This window comes from Ornithorhynchus anatinus, chromosome 5, assembly GCF_004115215.2.
Source record: "Ornithorhynchus anatinus isolate Pmale09 chromosome 5, mOrnAna1.pri.v4, whole genome shotgun sequence".
Lineage (NCBI taxonomy): Eukaryota > Metazoa > Chordata > Mammalia > Monotremata > Ornithorhynchidae > Ornithorhynchus > Ornithorhynchus anatinus.
The window spans coordinates 46,102,471-46,122,704 of NC_041732.1; the positions used below are offsets into that span (position 1 = coordinate 46,102,471).

Consider the following 20,234-nt stretch of genomic DNA (forward strand, 5'->3'; position numbering starts at 1 on the left):
CGAAGCCAACATGTCCAGCCTGCTGCTGCCAATCCTCCTTTTGTTCCCCTCCGGGGCGCGGGATGCCCCTCTAGAGTGCCCGGGGCATCGCCTCTGAGCCCCCCGAGGTGGGGCGACCCCGCCACCCCCATCTCTCGGCTTCACGCCCCCCCCACCCTCTCCAGGGGTCCGGCCAGGAGGGGTGTCATCGGACCGGACCGGGCCGGGGAGGGGGTGGTCAGCAGGGACCGGCAGGACCGGCCGCCGGGGAGGGGCGAGGGCATGTCCGAGCCGCCGGACGCTCCTGCCCTCTAAGGGGGGAGGGAGGTTGAAGAGGGGAAGGGGGTGGGTCCCTAGCTGCCCCCTCTCCCAACCCGCCGCCTCCCAGCCCACCTCCTCCTCCTGGCGCCATGGACAGGCTCCCTCCGTCCATGCGCAAGAGGCTGTACAGCCTCCCCCAGCAAATCGGACCCAAGGCTTCGATCATGGACGATGAGGAGGGGGAGGAGGAGGAGGAGGAAGGCGACAAGGACACCCGGAGAAGAAGCATCCGGCTGAAGCCCCTGCCCGCTCCCTCGGCGGGGGTCGGGGCCGGGGCCGGGGGCGACCCCCGGGCCGGTGACCCGGGCATCATGGAGACCGACGTGGGCCCTCGTGGGGCGGGCAAGTCCAGCACGAACGGAGACTGCCGGCGCTTCCGAGGCAGCCTGTCCTCCCTGGCCAGCCGCGGGGGCTGCTCCCACCTGCACGACTCGGCCGAGGAGAAGCGTCTCATCGGGGAAGGGGACACGTCCCCCGGGGAGGACAAGACGCCCCCCGGGCTGGCCGCGGACCCCGAGCCGCCCCCCTCCTCCTCCTCCTCCTCTTCGTCCACCCCTTCCTCCGCCTCCTCCTCCACCACCTGCATCAAGGTGGAAGGGGGGTCCGGCGCCGACCAGATCGTCCCCGACGACGAGGCCAGGCTGGGCCAGGCCGGCTTCATGCAGCGCCAGTTCGGGGCCATGCTCCAGCCCGGGGTCAACAAATTCTCCTTGAGGATGTTCGGCAGCCAGAAGGCCGTGGAGCGAGAGCAGGAAAGGGTTAAGTCGGCCGGCTTTTGGATCATCCACCCCTACAGCGACTTCAGGTAAGGGGGTCCGGCCCCGCCGCCCCCAAACCGCTAGGACCCGCACCCTCCACCCCGGCCTTAACTTTTTCTCTCTCGCTGCTTCCCCGGCCCCCCTTCATTTCCACCGTGGGAGAGCCGAAGGGCTTTGGGATACTTGCCTCCCGCTCTCATCCCCAAATCTTTTCCTTTTCACTAAACTTTCTTGCTCCTCGCTCCTCCCTTGGCCATTTTCGTGCGGTGCTCAATTCACACTTTCTCTGCTCCTCTCCTCCCTGCGCCCCACAGGAGCTGGCTTGCGGCTCTGCCCCGCCTCGGCCGGTCCTGTCGTGTCCCGTCCCGTCCTGTCATTTTGTCGCGTCCCTCCCCGTCGCCTATCTCCTATCCCCTGCCCTCTGTCTCTCCCCGGAACCCCTCCGATCTTTTTTTTTTCTAGTCATCCGGGCAGCAGATATTTATTGCCAACTGCACACGTGATTCTCCGTTAAGCACTGTACACAGTTTAAACTACCTGGAGGACCGATTCCCTAAAGCGGGAGCCAGATCGCTGTCCTTTCAAGAATAGGGGAGAAAGCTTAGACGGCTATTGCTGCACTAGTTCACACAGACCGAGCGATGCCGCCCGCTGACCCCTGGACGCAGTTTTGGTGTCTCCAAGGCAATGCCAAAGACTCACCTGCCCTTTGGATTTACTTGGCGGCCGGTTCATATAGCTTGTTGGTGGTGGCAGAGACATCTCCACATCGTTGCTCTCCCCGACCCCGGGGAGAGCTTTAAACCCGTCATGCAAAACAACCCCACTTTTGGGGGTTTAAGCTGCCTAGACAACAGGAAAACAGGGCAGCGTGGAGATGGTTAAGTTAAAGTGCGTTTACGTAGCTTTGTATAGAGGTGTGCAGTTAATCAGGTGATAATGCCTCAAGTTTGGTAGAAGGCCGCTTTATTTCCCGACCCCTCCCCACCCCCGACCCCCCATCACCTGCTCTTTCCTCCTCCCGTGGAACACTCTCCAGGGAGATGTCCAGCAAAGTGATGGTGCAAATGCATTTTCCAAGATCTCTCTCTGTGCTTTCAGCACCACCCCCGTTCCCATTCACTCTAGAGGTAATACCAGGTTGGGTTGCTTGCAAACAGAGGTTTCTGTGCAGTTACTTTTTTTCCAAGATTAAAAACGAGGTCACCCTCTCTCGGCTAGTATTGACTAATGTAGCTTAATTACCTTGCTTGATTTAGCAAACACCAGTGCCTGGATAGGTGATTTAAAAGGTTGCCTCGCAATTTACATTCAGAGTGTTCACATGCCCCTAAACCTCTGAGGACTGAGCATTTAAGGGGCAAAAGTAATCGCCCTCAGAAGAAGTGTCCTATTTGTGGGCTGAAAGGTTTTTATTTTAAAAAATCTTCTGCCTGCTAGTGCTGAACCACTGAAGCCATTCAGACTCTGGGGAATTTTCTCTTGAAGAGAAAAAAAAAAACCAACTTGCATGTAACAGTTGGATTACTGAACCAAGGGGGATGCTAGGTCCCCCTGAATTAATAACAGAGTCTACACTCAGGATTTCCACCGGGAAACTGAATGCTGGGAACCAGCATGTCAAGTCAGTACCTTGACTGAGCCCTGCCTTTTTTTGACAAAGGAAAAGGGTCCAGAGGTTGACATGTAACTCAGGATTGGCATTCTCTCTCACTTTCTCTCTCCCTATAATATCTCCTTTCTCTCTCTCTCTCTCATTCCCCACCACACACCTCACCTACCCCCCCCCCCCCGCCCCACCACACCTTGCCTGCCTTAATGAGCACTTTGCCAACCCAGCTCTCATTTTGCCAACTCCAGGGAAGCAGATCTGTAATGAGAGCAAAGACATCTTTTACCCAGTGAGTGGGATTTCTTTCTCCTGGAATTAACAGTTAAGCAACATTTACTGCTTAAAATAGGCAGCAAACAGTGACCAGAGTCATTCTCCTATTTATGAGATGCTCATCTCAACCGACTTGGAGTGCCACAGGGAAGGATGAGCCCAGCAGGGCAAGTTAAACAAAGAGTGACTAATTCGCCAAGTTGCACTGTCAAACCCAAACCTTTGCAGCTGCAGATTCAGCGATGCCTAAGGGATGTTGGGGCATTTTTTTTTTCAACCTGGCTTATTTTATGATGAAGCTGTGGTTGGAAAAATCACACCTCTTATTGTGCATTGGAGAAGCTGGACTGGTGGGAACTGCAGAAGCATGATAGGACCCTCTCCATTTGATGGGAACTTCCAGCTCAGAGGATATATTGTTGCTTCTACTTCCTCAGCCAGCCAGGCTCTCTCTCCAACTTGAGTCCTCCTCCAGCAACGTAGAAAAAGTACTCTGAAGCATCTCCACCTTCCCCTCCCAGAACATTAAAACTTGCTGCTTTGAGTTACTAGTCACATTTCTTTTTTTTTTTTCCTTCCTAGCCAGCCTTCTCACCCTCCAGCAGACAACTCTCAGTGTGGAGGTGGGAGATGATATAGCATTCCATCTCCCTTGGTGTAATTGCTGCTACTAGGTACTGATCTCCAGTGTCAGGGTAAGGGTAGATCCCTAGTTCTATATCTTGTCCTGTCCCACTCTTCCCTCGCCATACAACTCCACTTCTCACCTCCCCTGCTCCCTCAACTTTTGAGGTGATCAGGGTGAGCCAGGAATTAGAGGTTCTCCTTTTCTTAGTTTGGGTCCTTCTTAGTACATAATAGGGGTCGAGCTGCTCAAGCTTGCAGCCTCCTGCAGTGAAATCTCCCACTGACCGCAGGCCCCTGGTGGCAGAGGTGGAGGAGAGCAGGATTTGGGATTCACCATGGAGATATCGTTGTTCTACTTTGGCCTTTCTGCATCTGAGACTGGCCTCAAAGAATTAATCCCAGCATGGAGTTCATTGATCTGCAGGAGGGGGACTTTAGCCTTGTGTTCCCAATCTAGCTGAGGAGTGATCTAGGAGAAGAGGATTGGGAGAGAAGTGGGGTCCCTCCTTCCTCTCCCCTGCTTCCTCTCCCCACCTGGAGCTCTAATCAGTGGGATTTTTCCTTATAATTTATGTTTCAGGAGCCCTCCGTTAGGTGACTAATGTATGGCCCTGACTAATTCTTAGTGATGTTTCTGAAATCTCAACGAGAAGGGGCTAGAGGGAGCTTGATCATTGCCCAGGACTGTCCAACTATGCACTAGTTACTAGAGTTTAATTCTAGTCCATGGTTGATCGCACGTCAATGCAGATTCTATGTATGTTTCCTACATCACGATTTATATGAGCCTTTCAAAGCTCGTTCTGTGGACATTTTGAGATGTATTCATAATTTCTAACTGGTAGGAAGCATTGATCCAGCAGAATTGGTTTAATAAAAAATAGCAGACAGGCAGTTTTTGAGTTTGCGGTTTGAATGAATGACGGGAATCGGAGGCGCTGCTATTTCCGGCATCAACAACTCCCTGCAAAGTGAGGATGGTGTTTCTTCTTCGAGGGGATTGGAGATGGGGTTGATCTCTGGAAGGACCAAAATAACTCAGGTTGTGTCTGCAAATAGAATCTCCCAGCTGAATATTAATGTTCACTGTCTGGGTGGTTTTGCCGATAATTCTCCTGGAGTTCTCCCACAGCTCTGCTCAACCTACTTTAAGGGCTTCTTGTAAAAACAGGGACAGGTGACATGATGTTTTCTTCCACACCTGTGTCTCTCTGACCATTCCCTCTTTACCTCGTGCCTCGGGTCTTCAGTGAGTGACAGCTGCCAGGTTGTCACATTCTTAAGCACAATTTAGGTGGCCCCCATTCAGAGGATTTCAACCTCCAATGGGTAATGAGGGTAGGATGGGCAGGATAGGAGGAAGGAGTTGAGCGCACACACACGCAGGCTGGGCTTTTTGTTCAAAGGGGAGAACGACGGATAATCCGGCATGATGCATAGTTGCTGAGTTGTATCTTGATGGATAGTCAAGTTTTGGGGAATTGCACAAAGGATCTTATGTGTGTGTGCCTGTGTATGTGTGGGTACCCTGAAAGGAAAAGGTCACAGTACAAAGAACAATAGAAGCTGTTTTTCCTGAATGTGAAACAGAATGTGCAGAATTCCATTTTTAGTGATTTTAACTGACATCTCAGTGTCTGGTTGTGATGGGTTGTACTTGAGGTTGACACCAGCTCAGCTGAAAGTTTTTCAGGGAAGCCAGGAAATTTTTGTCAAATAGTAAAAAAAAAAAAAAACCCATCTCAAAGCCTGGGTACATGCAATGTTGCTTGGGAGAATGAGGCTTGTATATTAGATTCATTTTTAAATGCCATTACCTATCCTGATTCAGACAATCCTTTGTTACTAGAAGAAGTGTCTTTGCAATCTCAGAAGCACCTAATAACAGCCCAATGACACAGGTCAGGAGTGGACACCTGGGCTGGCTTTTCTGGGGATACTGCCTGCTGTGATATCGGCTGGCTGTGCTCTTAATGAGTCACCAAAATGAAGATGAAAATACTTCTAAGGGCATATTTCCTTGTTCGGGTTGGGAAGATGGGGAGAAGTGGAGGAGAAGCAGTGGAGGAAGGAGGACAGAAAAGGGTAGTTTCTACTAGTTCAGACGCAGACCTAGTGAACATTTCCCCCCAAGAGGCAGAGATTTAGCCAGCAGTCCAAACTCCATGGTCATTGTGCCAAGAAAAGTCTTCAACCCTCAAATCTCCATTCACAGACCATGCACTCTCCCCATTCTGCACAAAAGGGACATGTTTCTGCCCTTTTTGACGAGATCTATGATGTGATTCTGGGCTCCAGGGAATAGTCTGGGCTTCTCTCTCTTCTAGTCAGACACTGTAGCTAAGTGATTACTAGTTGTAGATCCATGAACATTTCCCCAGTGCAACGTGAATGGCAACCAGAACTTCCTTACTGCTTAGTACCTCTCCAACACCACCTTCCTCAGGAGCCTAGACCTCGTAAAATAGGAATCACAGTATTTACCATTCACCTCCCAGTTGGTAATGAAAAATGCCGCAGGGGTGGCGATTAATAATACAGTAAACTCATTTTGACGCAAACTGCCAGGGACCCTGGATATGTCTGTTAATCTGAAATTTTGTTGTATGAAATGATCTCATCTCGATTTAAGGAGACCTTTAAAAGCGTTCTCAAAAATGGAACATAGGTTACTGAGGTGTTTCTTTAATTGGCAGTTTATCTGCAGAGGGGAGGTTCCAATGCATCTTGGCCCCTGGACTGATCAATCAAGTTACATATCACTGGCAGTTCCCAGACTGCCAAACCCTTAACCTTACAGGCGCCGATCATTCCAAAGAAAGTGTCAGATTATCCTTGGTCTTGGAAATTATCATGGGCTTGAGTTCTATTTCCCAGCTGGGTTGAAGGAAGGACAAAGTGCTTACTAGGGAAGGGAGTTGGTGCAGGACAAAGCTTTGACTGCAGGAACAGATTGATCAGGGAAACTGAACTTCCCTTCAATCTCCCTTGAGGTGAGAAACACGATGGCGATCTGGTCAGAGGATTGGTGATCCTGGTGCCCACTCCTTTCACCTTCCCCCAGCCCAGTCTTTCAGAGTGGCTAAGTTTACAGGTCACAGCAAGATTCCTAGAGCTGGAAACCCGGGGGGCTCAGCCTTGGCTTTTCTGACAAGGCAGAGGTGCTTTCTGCTCTGCCGGATTCCCCTGTCAGGAAAGAAGGAACCCACCCTTGAAGCCGGAGGAGCAGGCTGCTGACGATCCTCCCGGGAGGGGATACTCTGGGTTTGCCCTGTGCAAGCTGCATCTGCTCTGCAGTGCTGACGGCACGGGAAGTCGGATTGTTTCGGCAGTGAAAGCAGTGAAGACTCGGGCACGGGAGGGAGCAGGTGTTTTTAATACCCAGGGACCACCTCCAGGCACTTTTCTGATCCGCAGGCCACGGTAGCACTGAGCAGTCATCATTTTACCTTGATGCTGCAGCCAGTGGGCTGGGCTTGGGTCTCGTTCTGTGGAGCTCACTTCAGGGTGGTCTAATCAAAGGGGCCACAGCCAACATCAAGGATGGGCAAGGTCCCACCATCCCAGAGCTATCTAGGGGTAGACAGGCTGTTATGAGTGAAGTGAAAGTTAGAACCATTTCAGCGTAGGCTAAGAGCCTCAGGAGAGCACAGAAGCAGCTGCAGGATTGGCAAGGAGACGAACGAGGCTGGCAGCCGAGAAGGGAATTCCAAGGTTAGTTCGGAGGTTTCTGTCAATCTGGCAGGAGAAACCCCGTCTGCTTCCCTAGCGATGAAGATGGGCTAATCCCAACCGTGGTGGTGTTTCAAAACCCACTAATTATAGATTTAAATCTGTGCCTCCTGCAAAAGCAGCTTGTTTCTGTTTATGCATCGACTGTGAGTAGCTCAGAGGCAGAGATGCCCTGAAGGTTGTAACTTCATAGAGGAAAGGAAAGGTTTCGGCACTCCAAGACTGTTACATTTGCAGAATCGGGTGGACCACTGGGGCTCTGGGACTGGGAAATGCCCAGCTTCAGGGAACTGGAGTTAGGCAGTGCCCAGCCCCAGTAAATGGGGACTAGATGCCCATTGGGAGTTTACAGGGGAGGAGACCCCGCATCATTTGAGGACACTCTGGGCATCCACAGTAAGAAGGACCTGATGCGGCAGCTAAGCTTCCCGAGGGTAGGGAGTGTGTCGGGAGTCCCAGGTGAGGCCAGGAACCTCATGTCAATGCTGGAGCCATTCCAAGGATTCACTCTCGCTTTCCCATCCCACCTAATCTCACTGAGCCTCCCAAATCTGAGGGGAAGCAGGAATGGGGCTCTTTTAGGAAAGTATTTAGAGACCAGCCAAAAGTAGTCTGGCCCAGTGTAAAGAGCATGGGCCTGGAGTCAGGGGACTTGGGTTGTAATCCTGGATCTACCACTTGTCTGCTGTGTGACCTTGGGAAAGTAACTTCACTTCTCTGTGCCTCAGATACCTCATCTGTAAAATGGGGATTAGCACCCTGAGCCCCATGAGGGTCGTGGACTGTGTTCAACCTGATTAGCTTCTATCTACCCCAGCACTTAATGCAGTGCCTGGAAAATAGTAAGTCCTTAACAAATGCCTTTTTTTTTTAAAAGAAGTGTTCTGCAAAGTAATGATCCCCCCAGGGTTCTAGAGATTTGATAGCAGCTGGATAGGAGAACTTTGGGGATATCACATTCAGAAATCATCTCCCTTCCATCAGTTGTAGGGCCCACGTCTTTCTCAGCATGGGGGCTCCCTCCCGCACAGCTCTGCTGCAGAAGGGAGGGTTAATTAACATTAAAGGAAAGGTGGCAACCAAGTCTCCATTAATCCATTAGGTCTACTTTGATAATTGCATCACCTTTGCTGGCATAAAGGAGGGAATTAAAGGGAATGGGAACAGCAGAGAGAGGTGTGGGGCCAGTGGGTGGGGGTGGGGGTAGGGAGACAAATAGCTGAGGTATGAGATCTCTGTGAAGGAGCAGATGTTTCATTAGACACAGTGAAATAGCACAGGGGTGATACTGAGCTAGAAGTGTCAAGGTTTGGAGTGCCTCTCTCTGCTTCTAGTAGGATGATAACAAAATCAGTAATGATAACCAGCCCCATTATGTCCAGCTTTGTTTCAGTAAATAAATAAATAAAACCCACCCAAGCTTCTCGAGGTGGCTCTGGGAAGTAGGAAAGAAGGCTTTTTCCTGGAGTGGCAGGTGAGGGAAGGCAACCCTGGAAGGTTTCCTGAACTGCAGCCCAGAGAGGGTGGCATCGGAAGCCCAGCAAACATGAGAGCCCGGCTTGGCTGATCTCACTTTTGTCTTGTTCCGGCTGCTAAGGAGCCTACAGCCAGATCTGGATCTGCTTGATTTCCAGCCTACGCTTGGAGGAGGTTGTGATCTGGCCTGGCACGAGAGACATCCCCAAGAAGGCAGAGAGGGCATTTCAGTTTGCAAAGGAGGGGGCTGTCCCAGTCAGTCAATCAATCAGTCAATCAATTGAGCACTTAGTATGTGCAGAGCACTGTTCTAAGCACTTGGGACAGTAGAGAAGCAGCACAGGCTAGTGGGTAGAGCACGGTCCGGGAGTCAGAAAGACCTGGATTCTAATCCCAGCTTCACCATTCGTCTGCTACATGACCTTGGGAAATTCACATAACTTCTCCAAGCCTCAGTTACCTCATCTGTAAAATGGGGTTTAAGAGTGTGCGCCCCATATGGGAGAGGGACGGTGTCCAACCTGATTAACGTGTGTCCACCCCACTGCCTAGAACAGTGTTTGGCACACAGTAAGTGTTTAACAAGTGCTGTAAATACAATACAACAGAATTCGCAGGTGCATTCCCTGCCCATAATGAGTTTACAATCTCAGTGCAGCCCTCCTGCTCAGACGAATTTCCCCTTGCTGATATATCATTCCTACCCTGGGCTTGTCTTATCAGGGGACGGTAATGCACTTTTAGCATTATTCTAACACTTGCTGGTTATCTGCTGTTCCCCGACAGGATGAATTTTGTTCAGATACCTCTGGTTCTTGTCTCCAACCTGGGTCAGCTGAAATGGTGGGCGGGGAATAGCCTGGGTTAGGGGGAATTCCTTAGTGAAATGTCCATTGCTTCATGGTGCTCACAGTCTAAGTATCAATCAATCATATTTGTTGAGTGCTTACTGTGTTTGGATCACTATATTAAGTGCTCGGAAGAGTAATCAATCATTCAAGCAATCACAATGATTGAGCACTGTGTGCAGAGCACTGTCCTAAGCACTTGGGAGAGATAGAGTTGGTAGACACATTCCCTGCCCACAGTGAGTTTAGTTGAGGAAACTGAAGCATAGAGAAATTAAGTGACTTGCCCAAGATCACACAGCAAGCAATCATCAGAGCTGGGATTGGAGTGCCTGGATTTGGATTTGTGCCAAGTGTGGGGAAGGAGGGTGCATTTTCTTAGGATGAGAGCCAAGATATGGACTCCTTAGGGCTACATAAGAAAGGCAGGTGTGAGAGGGAGCTGCCTTCCAGCTGCCCCTAGGAATCAATTCCTCACCACCTAGCTCATCAATGCAGGTAACATGGGGGTCATACCTGGCTGGATGGAGGCTTGAAGGTCTCTCCCAGGTTTAAAGGGGTCTCTCTCGGTGGGTAAATGATTTGTTTTTGTGATAGGGGCTTCTTCTGACCATCATTTCTGCGAGGATGGTTTGGAAGCTACCGTGATCTGGGGTTCGGCCGGTGACATTATTGGGGTCACAGAGCTGAGGCTCTCCAATGTCTCTGTCCCTCTCTCCAGTTCCCCTTTGATCTTGCTTCTCAAAAGACAGCTTGGGGGTGGGCAGAGTCCCCCGACATGAGTGTGGCTTGGCAGAGCAGGATGGACAGGGAGGACCTGGAATGGCATCAGTCCATTCCCAAGCAGACAAAGGCATCTCCCCAGAGCAGACAAAGGCATCTCCCCAAGAAGCACTGTGGCCTAGTAGATAGAGTCCTGCCTGAGAGTCAGAGGGACCTGGGTTCTAATCCTGGCTCTACCACATGTCTGCTGTGTGTCCTAGGGCAAGTCACTTCATTTCTCTGGGGCTCAGTTACCTCATCTGTAAGTGGGGATTAAGGCTGTGAGTCCCATGTGGGGCAGAGATCATGGCCAACATGATTTGCTTGTATCTTCCCCGTGCTTGGCGTGGAATAAGTGCTTAACAAGTGCCATAATTATTATTTTTATTATTGTTATTATTATTATTATTGTTCCAGGTGGAGCTGCTGGGCCAATGCTTTCAGGCTGTGAGGCTGCAGGGACGGGCAAGGGAGGGGCGGGGAGAGGGCGGACATGAATTCTCACCCTTACACCTGCTAATGGAACCGCCTGAGTGTGAACTTGATGCTGTCAAGGACAGAGTCTGGATAAAGGATGCTCTGCTGGGGATTTTTACTTCTGTTTAAACTCTTTGGTGATCCTAGGCCTCTAGGTTGCAGACAATTTGGAGTCATGCCATGCCTGCTTTGTTCCTGCTTTCCCAGAACAGCCCCTCTGAGGCTTCCGAAGAGGTGGTCCGTGCCAGGGACAGAATCTAATCCTAGCCTCCCCCTTTGGCATCGCTCAGTGCCCTCTTCTCCTCTCATCAAGGTGTAACATCCTCCCTAGTCATCTGCATGATGTGCTAGTGTAGATTTGCATCTCAACACCTTCGCCCCAACCCCCAGAATGCAAGCCCAGTGAGGGCAGGAACCAGGTCTCCTGCCTGAACTGAATAATGTTTAGCAACCTAATCTCTGAAGAAGTTCCTGAGAGCCACCCCAAAGAACTACCATAGAGCTCTCTGGGTCCAGTGATCCTCACAAAGCCCAACGACAGGGGCGTCTCTCCAAAGCCCCTGAGGTTGCTAATGTGCCCTGGCCCAGGGAATCAAGCAGTCTAAATGTGCTAAGCTCTCTCCAAATTGGAGGTGGGAGCAAGACCAATCTCCCTGTCAAGGGAAGAAGTTTGATGGGTTTCCAGCTTCCGACTCCAGAGCTGAGATCTAGACAATCAGGAGACACGGGCAGGGCTCTGCCCTCACTCCCACTCACTTGCTCATAGCAGATAGCCATTGGTGGCGTAGCATTATGCCTCAGCTTCATTATTAGATCATACTAACTGCTAGGCTCAGATAATTGGCTGCCTGACGATTCTGTGTCTGTCAAAGCATTTTTACATGTGGGCGGATGTGTAATGTCTCTGTGTATGTGTGTGTGTGTGTGTGTGTGTGAATGAGTTGGTTTCAGAAATTGATACATACCACGGGGGAAGAAGTTAATAATACATTGTCTCATGAGTTTTAGGATGTGAGAATGCTTGAGTTGAGCTTAGTGTGACGGACACCCATCTGAAGGTGTCAGCGGCTAGCAGTTGCTGCCAATTTCAGAGCACTTGTCTTGGGTTTTTGACAAGGAGACAAGGGAAATCAAGGTCTGACGTGGGTGAGAGGTGGTTCAGGAGATGAGCAGTCCAGAGGGGTGATGTCTGAAGCTTTGTGGTAGAGGATATTTTTCTAAGGAGGAAAGGCAGCCAGGATGCATGGGATCCCAACCCAACAACTTAGCCGCTGTCATCTAGAGCACAGCTATTGGGTCTCTCAGTTTCTCCAAGGAGAAAATAGGAATGATCATATCTGCTCGCTCTCTCTCTATCTTACATGGATGCCGTAAGATTAAGAGGGAGAGGATTCAGATTTGAAATCCTTTGGAGGAAAAGCAGTGTACTGTACGTGTTATAACAGCCACAGAAAACTTCCTTTTTCCAAAGAGCCCGAAAAGCAGACTCCAAAGGAGTTTTTCAAGACCCTCAATCAATTCATCCTTGAGTTATGCTGAGATGTATGTTTTACTTTGTTTTTAATTTTATATATTCAGTGCTTACTCTGTGCCAGGCACTGTATTAAGCTCTGCAATAAGTACAAGCTAATCAGGTTGGACACAGTCTATGTTCCCTATGGCTCACAATATTGATCACCATTTTACAGATGAGGAAACTGAGACACAGAGAAGTTAAGTGACTTGCCCAAGGTCACACATCCTTTTAAGGTTTTTTCAAGGTCTTCAGCCATCCAGATTGGATTTGAGATCTGACCTCACCACCTGGACCTTTGGAATTAAAGTCCCTAGAAGGCAGGGATGGTGTCATCTTAAGTTGAATTGCCTCATGGCCAGCAGACAGCCCTCAGTGGGTGTCTGCTTTAATCTATGCTACTTGGTGGTGAAAATGACAGATGCTGAAGGTGAGACATAGGTGGCTGAGGTTTAGTGGGATTGGGCAGCTCTAATGGTTCTTCATCGATTCTCCTGGGCTTGGAGACACTCAACTCATGCTTTTCCTGATCCTTTTTTGCACTCACTCCTAATGCCCAACCACCTGCCATTTTTTTAAATAATTTGCTACTCCTCATGAATCGAAGAGAAACGAGGCTTTGTGTTGGGGAGAGTGGAGTAGATCAGAATGCCAATTTGTGGACAGGAACAGGTCTACCAATTCTGTTGTACTGTACTCTCCCAAGTGCTTAGTACAGTTCCCTGCACCCAGCAAGTGCTCAGTGAATACAGTTGATAGATTGATTGAGCAGTTTGAGAAAAGAAAAGTCCTAGCTAAGGGAAGAATGTGTACTGCCCTCTGTTTTGCAGACCATAAGCCATTTTTTCACACCCTCTCATCCTTGCATTATAGCTGTGGTAGATGGAGAAACCAAGGCACAGAAGGTGTGAGGGTCATGATTTGGGGGCATCCTCCTGAATCTTGACACAGCTGGGGTTTGAGGCCAGTTGTCCCACCTTCATGTAGGGTGCCCTTTCCCCAACTCCCTTCCTCTCCTGCCCCAGTATCTCAAGGTAACGTTCTAAATGGGGCGTCGTTGGAGGGTCACCGCTCCCCCAAACCTGGGCCTGAGCTGTTCTATGTCCTTTGGGCCTTTTCCAAGGGCACCAGCGACCTGCCACTAGTCACCCCCTCTCCAGGAGCAGACCTGTATACACAGTGGACTGAAGGTATTTCAGTGAGTGATACGGAGACTTCACATCCCAAACAACCAGTCTGCGCCAGCCTCTTCACCCCACGTCCCCTCTATCCTCCAAGACGTAAGGCTCTTTTGTTTCCAAGGTTCTTTTTATTAAACTCCTGGTTGATCCTGGGCTGGGTGGGGCCCTTTCCTACTGAAGCAGCAGCCAGAGGGAAAGGTATTACTGCACTAGGTTAAGAAATGTCATTAAGTGCTATAGAGTGTAGGAAAGGAACAATTATCATGCTGTTTCACTATTAGAGGCAATACTTTACAGAGTAAATGATTAACATTAGCTTTCTGTTTATTCCTGGTTAAGCACTAGCTGTAAAAACCAACAGGTTCAGGGATGATGTTTCCCTTCCCTTCTATTTGTTTTTATACAGCAGCTTCAAGTAGGCTAGACCCCAGATTTCACTTTCCTTGAAATAGCCACAGAATCCAGGGAGGTATGAGTCTCTCCAGATTCTGGCTATCTCTTTAAATAAGGAAAGGGCCATTTGGAGAATACTTTTCAATGGCCCATTTTGGGGGGAATGGAGGAGAAGACACATGCTAAAAAGTTATATGCCAGGTAACTGAGGTTGGGGTTTTTTGTTTGTTTTTTATGGCATTTGTTAAGTGCTTACTATGTGCCGAGTATTGGGGTAGATATAAGCCAATTAGACTGGACACAGTCCCTGTCCCACGTAGGGCTTACAGTCTTAATCCTCACTTTTCAGATGAGGTAACTGAGGCACAGAGCAGTTAAGTAACTTGGCCAAGATCACACAGCAGACAAATGGCAGAGCTGGGATTAGAACCCAGGTCCTTTTGTCTCCCAGTCCCATGCTCTATCCACTAGGGAATGCTGCTGGGGGTCATTCTTTCTACTAAGACCAATTCAGTCACAGTCATCATCCATCAGAGGATGAGATGGAGGTGGGTGATCATTAGGTAGTTGGGGACCTCAACCGAAATTTTCAGACCTCTTCATAGGACTTTGGTTCTAGGCTCCCAATCTCTCTATCTGGATCCATCACCGGCCTGAAAAGGATTTACTATAGATATCTAGGAGGGCAAAACATCCCTCGGGTCCCCCATGTTGCCCCTGTCTGAGACAGAATTCTGAGTTGGTTGGACCTTTGGTCTGAACCAGTAATGGCATTGGTTGTGGGTTTATGACTATTCATATGTGAAGGTTTCAGGATTTAGCTACCCAAGCAACAGTGAAGTTAACATCAGAAAGAAAGCAAAGAAAATGTAACATCAACCTCCCTCGAAGCACTGTTTGGGGGCAGTATCGTCTGGTGGATAAAGCACTAGTGGGAGTCAGAAAGACCTGAGTTCTAATCCCAGCTGTGCCTGCGTTTGTTGTGTGACCTTGGGCAAGTCACTTCACTTCTCTGTGCCTCATTTACCTCAACTGTAAAATGGGGGTTACTACTATAAGGCCAATGTGGAACATGGACTGACTAGCTTGTATCTACCCTAGGACTTTGTGTAGTGCCTGGCACATAGTAAGAGCTTAACAGATATCTTAAAAAAATGGCTGAGGTTACCTATGAACAAGAGCATTTTTTGAGGCTGCTGTCACATAGCTGCTTCTGTTCTTCTCCCATCCCACATGCCATGTCCCAGACAGAAGGAATGTTTCCATTTTGAGATTTGCTATATGGCAGAGGCTTTTCTATCCTAGACTCCAAGATCTGACCCCGTATTAAGTTTTGTCTGAACCTACTTACTGATAGTCCTGATGCCCCTTAGTCTCTTAGTCTCTGTGCTGGTGGGAAAGTGTCAGTATTCACCAGAGATGACTCGGGGAGTGGGGAGGGAGTGGCCACCAGGGCTGGACAAGGGCCTATCTTGCTGGCCACTCGGCTTCCCTTGCATCCTCTAAGATACTGAGGCTTATAAAGGATAGGTATTGCAAGTGACCAAAAGACTGCCACAGCACTGTGGAACCAGGCAGAAAACCGTTTTGGTGAGTAGGCATGTTTGAGTTCCTCCCGTGGGTGTGCAAACTGGAAAATAAGAGCCAAAAATCTTATTTCCATTGTGTTTTCCTAGGCTTAGTTGAGTGGCCTTGAGCAAGTAGCCATTAGTGGGAAGCAGCATGGCTCAGTGGAAAGAGCACAGGCTTTGGAGTCAGAGATCATGGGTTCGAATCCCAGCTCTGCCACTGGTCAGCTGTGTGACTGTGGGCAGTCACTTAACTTCTCTGTGCCTCAGTTACCTCATCTGTAAAATGGGGATTAAGACTGTGAGCCCCATGTGGGACAACCTGATTCCCTTGTGTCTACCCCTGTGCTTAGAACAGTGCTTGGCACATGGTAAGCGCTTAACAAATGCCAACATTATTATTATTAGTGATTTTTTCAGTCACGGTCACCGATGGACTAGTTTCTTCACAACATTGTGCTAGATATTGTAGGAGTCCCAAAGATAGGACACATTTCAGTCTCTGCCCTTGAGGAACTTTCTAGGTGGTGGGGGAGATGGGATCACACCAATACACATACATATGGCTGAATACAGAGCCCAGGTGATGAATAATCATTAATATTTTTTGAACACTTACTGTATGCGGAACACTGAACTAAGTATTTGGGAAAGTACAACACAACAAAGTTGGTTGATGAGATTCCTGCCATCAAGGACCTTACAGTCTACAGTGCTATTCATTAATTCATTCAATTGTATTTATTGAGTGCTTACCGTGTGCAGAGCACTGTACTAAGTGCTTGGAAAGTACAATTAGCAACAAATAGAGACAATCCCCGCACACAATGGGCTCACAGTCTAGAAGGGGGGAAACAGGCATCAAAACAAGTAAGCAGACATCAAAATCATCAATATAAATAGAATTATAGGTATCAGTCTAAAGTACTACAGTCTATAGTGTGATGATCTCTGTTAGCTATGTTTTGTTTCCTTAGCTTGTGTTCTTTTGTTTATCCTTACCTGTCACAGTAAGCGCTCAATCAGTTGATTGAATGCTATCCTTAAGTTAACTGCTAAGGAGTTTCTAGTCCATTGGTGTGATCTAAGATAGGTGGTTGATCTGGGAAGACATCATGAAGGTGGTGGGATTTTTGGTAGCATTTCGAACCTCTTGATCTGGAGAAGAGACTGATGGATGATGAGCTTGACTATGGCCTGTGGTTCCCAAGAGGACAGGAACATGCAGGAAAGAGCAATCGGCACAGTCTTAGAGCTGCTTCAAGCAAAGACTGCACACCTCTGCTCCATTTAGCTGCCTTTCACTATGTTTGTAGAGCCACATGGTACCATCAAAGGAAGGGAAAACTTGACTACCTCAAAGACAGCAGGATGGGCCCTAGTGTTCCTCAGCCACCTAGTCCTGGGGCCACCTCTTTCCCAGACTCCCCGGTGGACCACTGGGGGGGTGCTCAGTGTACCTAGTTCAATCCATCAACCAATAGTACTTTAGGAGTGCATACTCAGTGTAGAGCACTGAACTAAGTGTTTGGGAGAGAACAACAGAGTTGGTAGACCCGATCCCTGTCCTCAAGCTGTTTGCAGACTCTAAAATAAATTACAGGTAGGGAGAAGCAGAGTGTTAGGGTAGATATATCAGTGCTTTGGGGGGATATGAGTATCAAGGGTCCTTGTGCAGGAGGCTTAAGCAGAAGGTTTGTGCAGGGTGGGAGGGGAAAGAAATGCTTTCCTCCCTCCTGCCATGACACTTATGTATGTATCTGTAAGTTATATGTTATAAATTATTTGTTTACATTAATGTCTGTCTCCCCCTCTAGACTGAAAGCTTTCTGTCGGCAGGGAACACATCTATCAACTCTTGCACTGTACTTTCCCAACCGCTTTATTAGAGTGCTCTCCACACAGTAAGTGCTTAATATAAATACCGATGATGAAGATGATGCAGCGGATCCCCTGGGCAGCAGAGGGAGTCAGGCACAGTATTAACTACAGGAATAACAACCACATAACTGGGAATACATCTCGTATCATTATTGTGCCTTTCTTCCAAGATGCTCAGAACATGTAACAGGCATCTCTTGCTGATTCTAGAAGCACCCAGGAGGTGAGGCCCACAGAGAGTACATAGCTTATCCAAAATCACTCAGCAAGTCAAGAGCCTGGCTAAAAATGGACTTTCCCCTAGATCATGAGCAGAATGGCTTGGCTTGGACCTTTATAAGGCAGGTGAATCTCGCTTCAACTATGGGGGAGATGCTGGCCCTGAATCTAAACAGTATGAGAAGCATCATGACATAGTGGATAGAGTGGATAGAGCACAGGCCTGGGAGTCAGAAGGTCATGGGTTGTAATCTCTGCTCTGCCTCTTGTCTGCTATGTAACTTTGGGCAAGTCACTTCACTACTCTGTGCCTCAGTTACTTCATCTGTAAAATGGGGATTGAGACTGTGAGCCCCATGAGAGACAGGAACTGTGTCCAACCCAATTACCTTGTAACTACCCCAGCATTTGGTACAGTTCCTGGCACATAGCAAGCACTTAAAAATACCAAAATTATTATTATTATCATTGTTAATAATAATAAGGTAAATTAAGTTTCTTCCAAAGCATCATCATTTATCCCTCTCCCCGAGCTCCCACATTAACATGCCACTCTTCTAATTTTGGCTTGTTGGAGCAGGTAAGGATTGACAGAGCTAGCTTTCAGAGAAGGGAGCAGTCATAGACCGGAGCAGAAATGTATTTTGAACAAAGATACCTGAAAGCTGGTGGCTTTTCCCCTTACCTCAGGGTAGTAGGTGAAGATGAGGCTGAAAAGATCAGGGTTACCCTTTTTAAAAAATTTGGTTTTAGTTTTGAAAATAGGAATCACAGAATCTCAGGCTGCTGAAGGAGGTCATCTTGTCTACCCTTCTGCCTCTAGGCAGGATAACACCTTACCTAGGAGAGGTAGGTAAGATTCCAGTCTATTTTAAAAGATAAATAACTTCTCCAGCCCCCGTCTCTCACCTACTCTGATGTTTACCAACTCTCCCCATTGGAAAGTCTTCCTTGTGTCTAGCTAAATCCTTTCTGGTGCAGTTCAAGCTTATTTCCTCTTGTGTAAATTTTACAGTTTATGTTACTATCGATAATGTTGGATCCTGCTCTTCTACCCTTTTCTTCCCCCAGGGTTTTAACTGTGTTTTATATCTGCACAACATTTGATTTTTATTTTGTTTTTCTCCATGTTGAAATGGAAATTACAATTCTCTGGAATCCCTGACCATATTATTGTGCTGTTAAATCATGTAGACGCTTTTACATCATTTGCACACCGTGGGGTTGGGAGGTCCCAGAATTGCATCTCCAGTCCCCTAGCCCCACTCACATTTCTTCCAAGTGGCCCTGAGAGATGACGCAGCACAATAATAGCACCAGGAAGTTTTGAACCCAGAACCTTTAAGTTTCTAGTTTCCATGTCTCCCTGGACATAATGACTAATTGTCAGAGGCTCTGAAGGACAGAGCTAAACTCTGATACCCCATCTATCTTAGGATTTTCTAATTGCTGGAATGTAGGGTATCAGAATTTGTCAGTGCTTGCTATTTACTAAACAGTGAAGTAGGTACAAGGTTCTTAATTGAGTCTATTCCCTGTGCCACCCAGGAGTCACAGTCTGTCATCCCCATTTTGCAGAGGAGGAAACTGAGGGCAAGAGAGGTCAAATGACTTGCCCAAGGTCACACGGCAGGCCAAGGACAGAGCTGAGACTAGAAACCGGGTCCCCTGACTCGCAGGCTCATGGTCTTTGCTATAGACCATGCTATCTCCACACCAGATATCTGGAAGAGGCAAATTTGTTTTGTTTTTTTTCCTGGATGATGGATTTGGACTCTTGAGCAGAGTTTTATCTTTGGTATTTCACCTTTAAATATTTTCAAAGCATAACCCAGTGGGATCTCGATGGAGAATTTACCTGGAAAGCCATGTGATTTTTGAGTCAGATATTTTTATGTTGGTTTTAAATTTAGCTCAGACCAGTGAGGCGGGAGGAGCAGGAGTGAGGCCTTGGCACAGGAGCTGCCTTGGGAGTAGAGAATGGGGAAAGTTTAGCCTCCCCGAGGCTCCCTCAGTTCTCTTCCTATTCCCAGCAGAGGCTCCAAAAATCCAAAGAGCCTCAGAAGCAGAGTCAGGGCTGATGGAAGGGGCAGAAGGGTCGGAGTTATGTTACTTTTGATTAAAGATATAAAGGGAGATCAAAGCTCTGTGATGCGAGGGGGCGGGTATGAAAGTAGGAAAGCAGGGGCTGACTGCCTAGGTGGAACCATAAATCCAAAAGAGTACCAAAAGAGGAAATGGAATTGGTCTACAGCAAGAGGAAGTGAGGTTAGATTTGAAGAAGAATTTCCAGAAAGTGAGGGTTATAAACCCTGGGATGGATTTCAGATCTGCACTCTCTGGGACAGGTATGGGGAGAAGGGCCTGAGAAGCAGCGTGGCTCAGTGGAAAGAGCACGGGCTTTGGAGTCAGGGCTCATGAGTTCGAATCCCAGCTCTGCCACTTGTCGGCTGTGTGACTGTGGGCAAGTCACTTCACTTCTCTGCGCCTCAGTTCCCTCATCTGTAAAATGGGGATTAAGACTGTGAGCCCCACGTGGGACAACCTGATTCCCCTATGTCTACCCCAGCGCTTAGAACAGTGCTCGGCACATAGTAAGCGCTTAACAAATACC

General features: G+C 48.4%; 1 protein-coding gene across 1 annotated transcript in view; it reads left to right on the forward strand.

Annotated features, from left to right (window-relative positions):
* Window positions 1-364: 364 nt before the first annotated feature.
* HCN4 (hyperpolarization activated cyclic nucleotide gated potassium channel 4) overlaps window positions 365-20,234 on the forward strand; it is a 129,215-nt gene continuing 109,345 nt past the window's right edge. Inside the window, exon 1 of the mRNA XM_029065935.2 lies at window positions 365-1,105. Coding sequence (XP_028921768.1) covers window positions 390-1,105 — 716 coding nt within the window. The 5' untranslated portion in view covers window positions 365-389. The remainder of the gene's footprint in view (window positions 1,106-20,234) is intronic.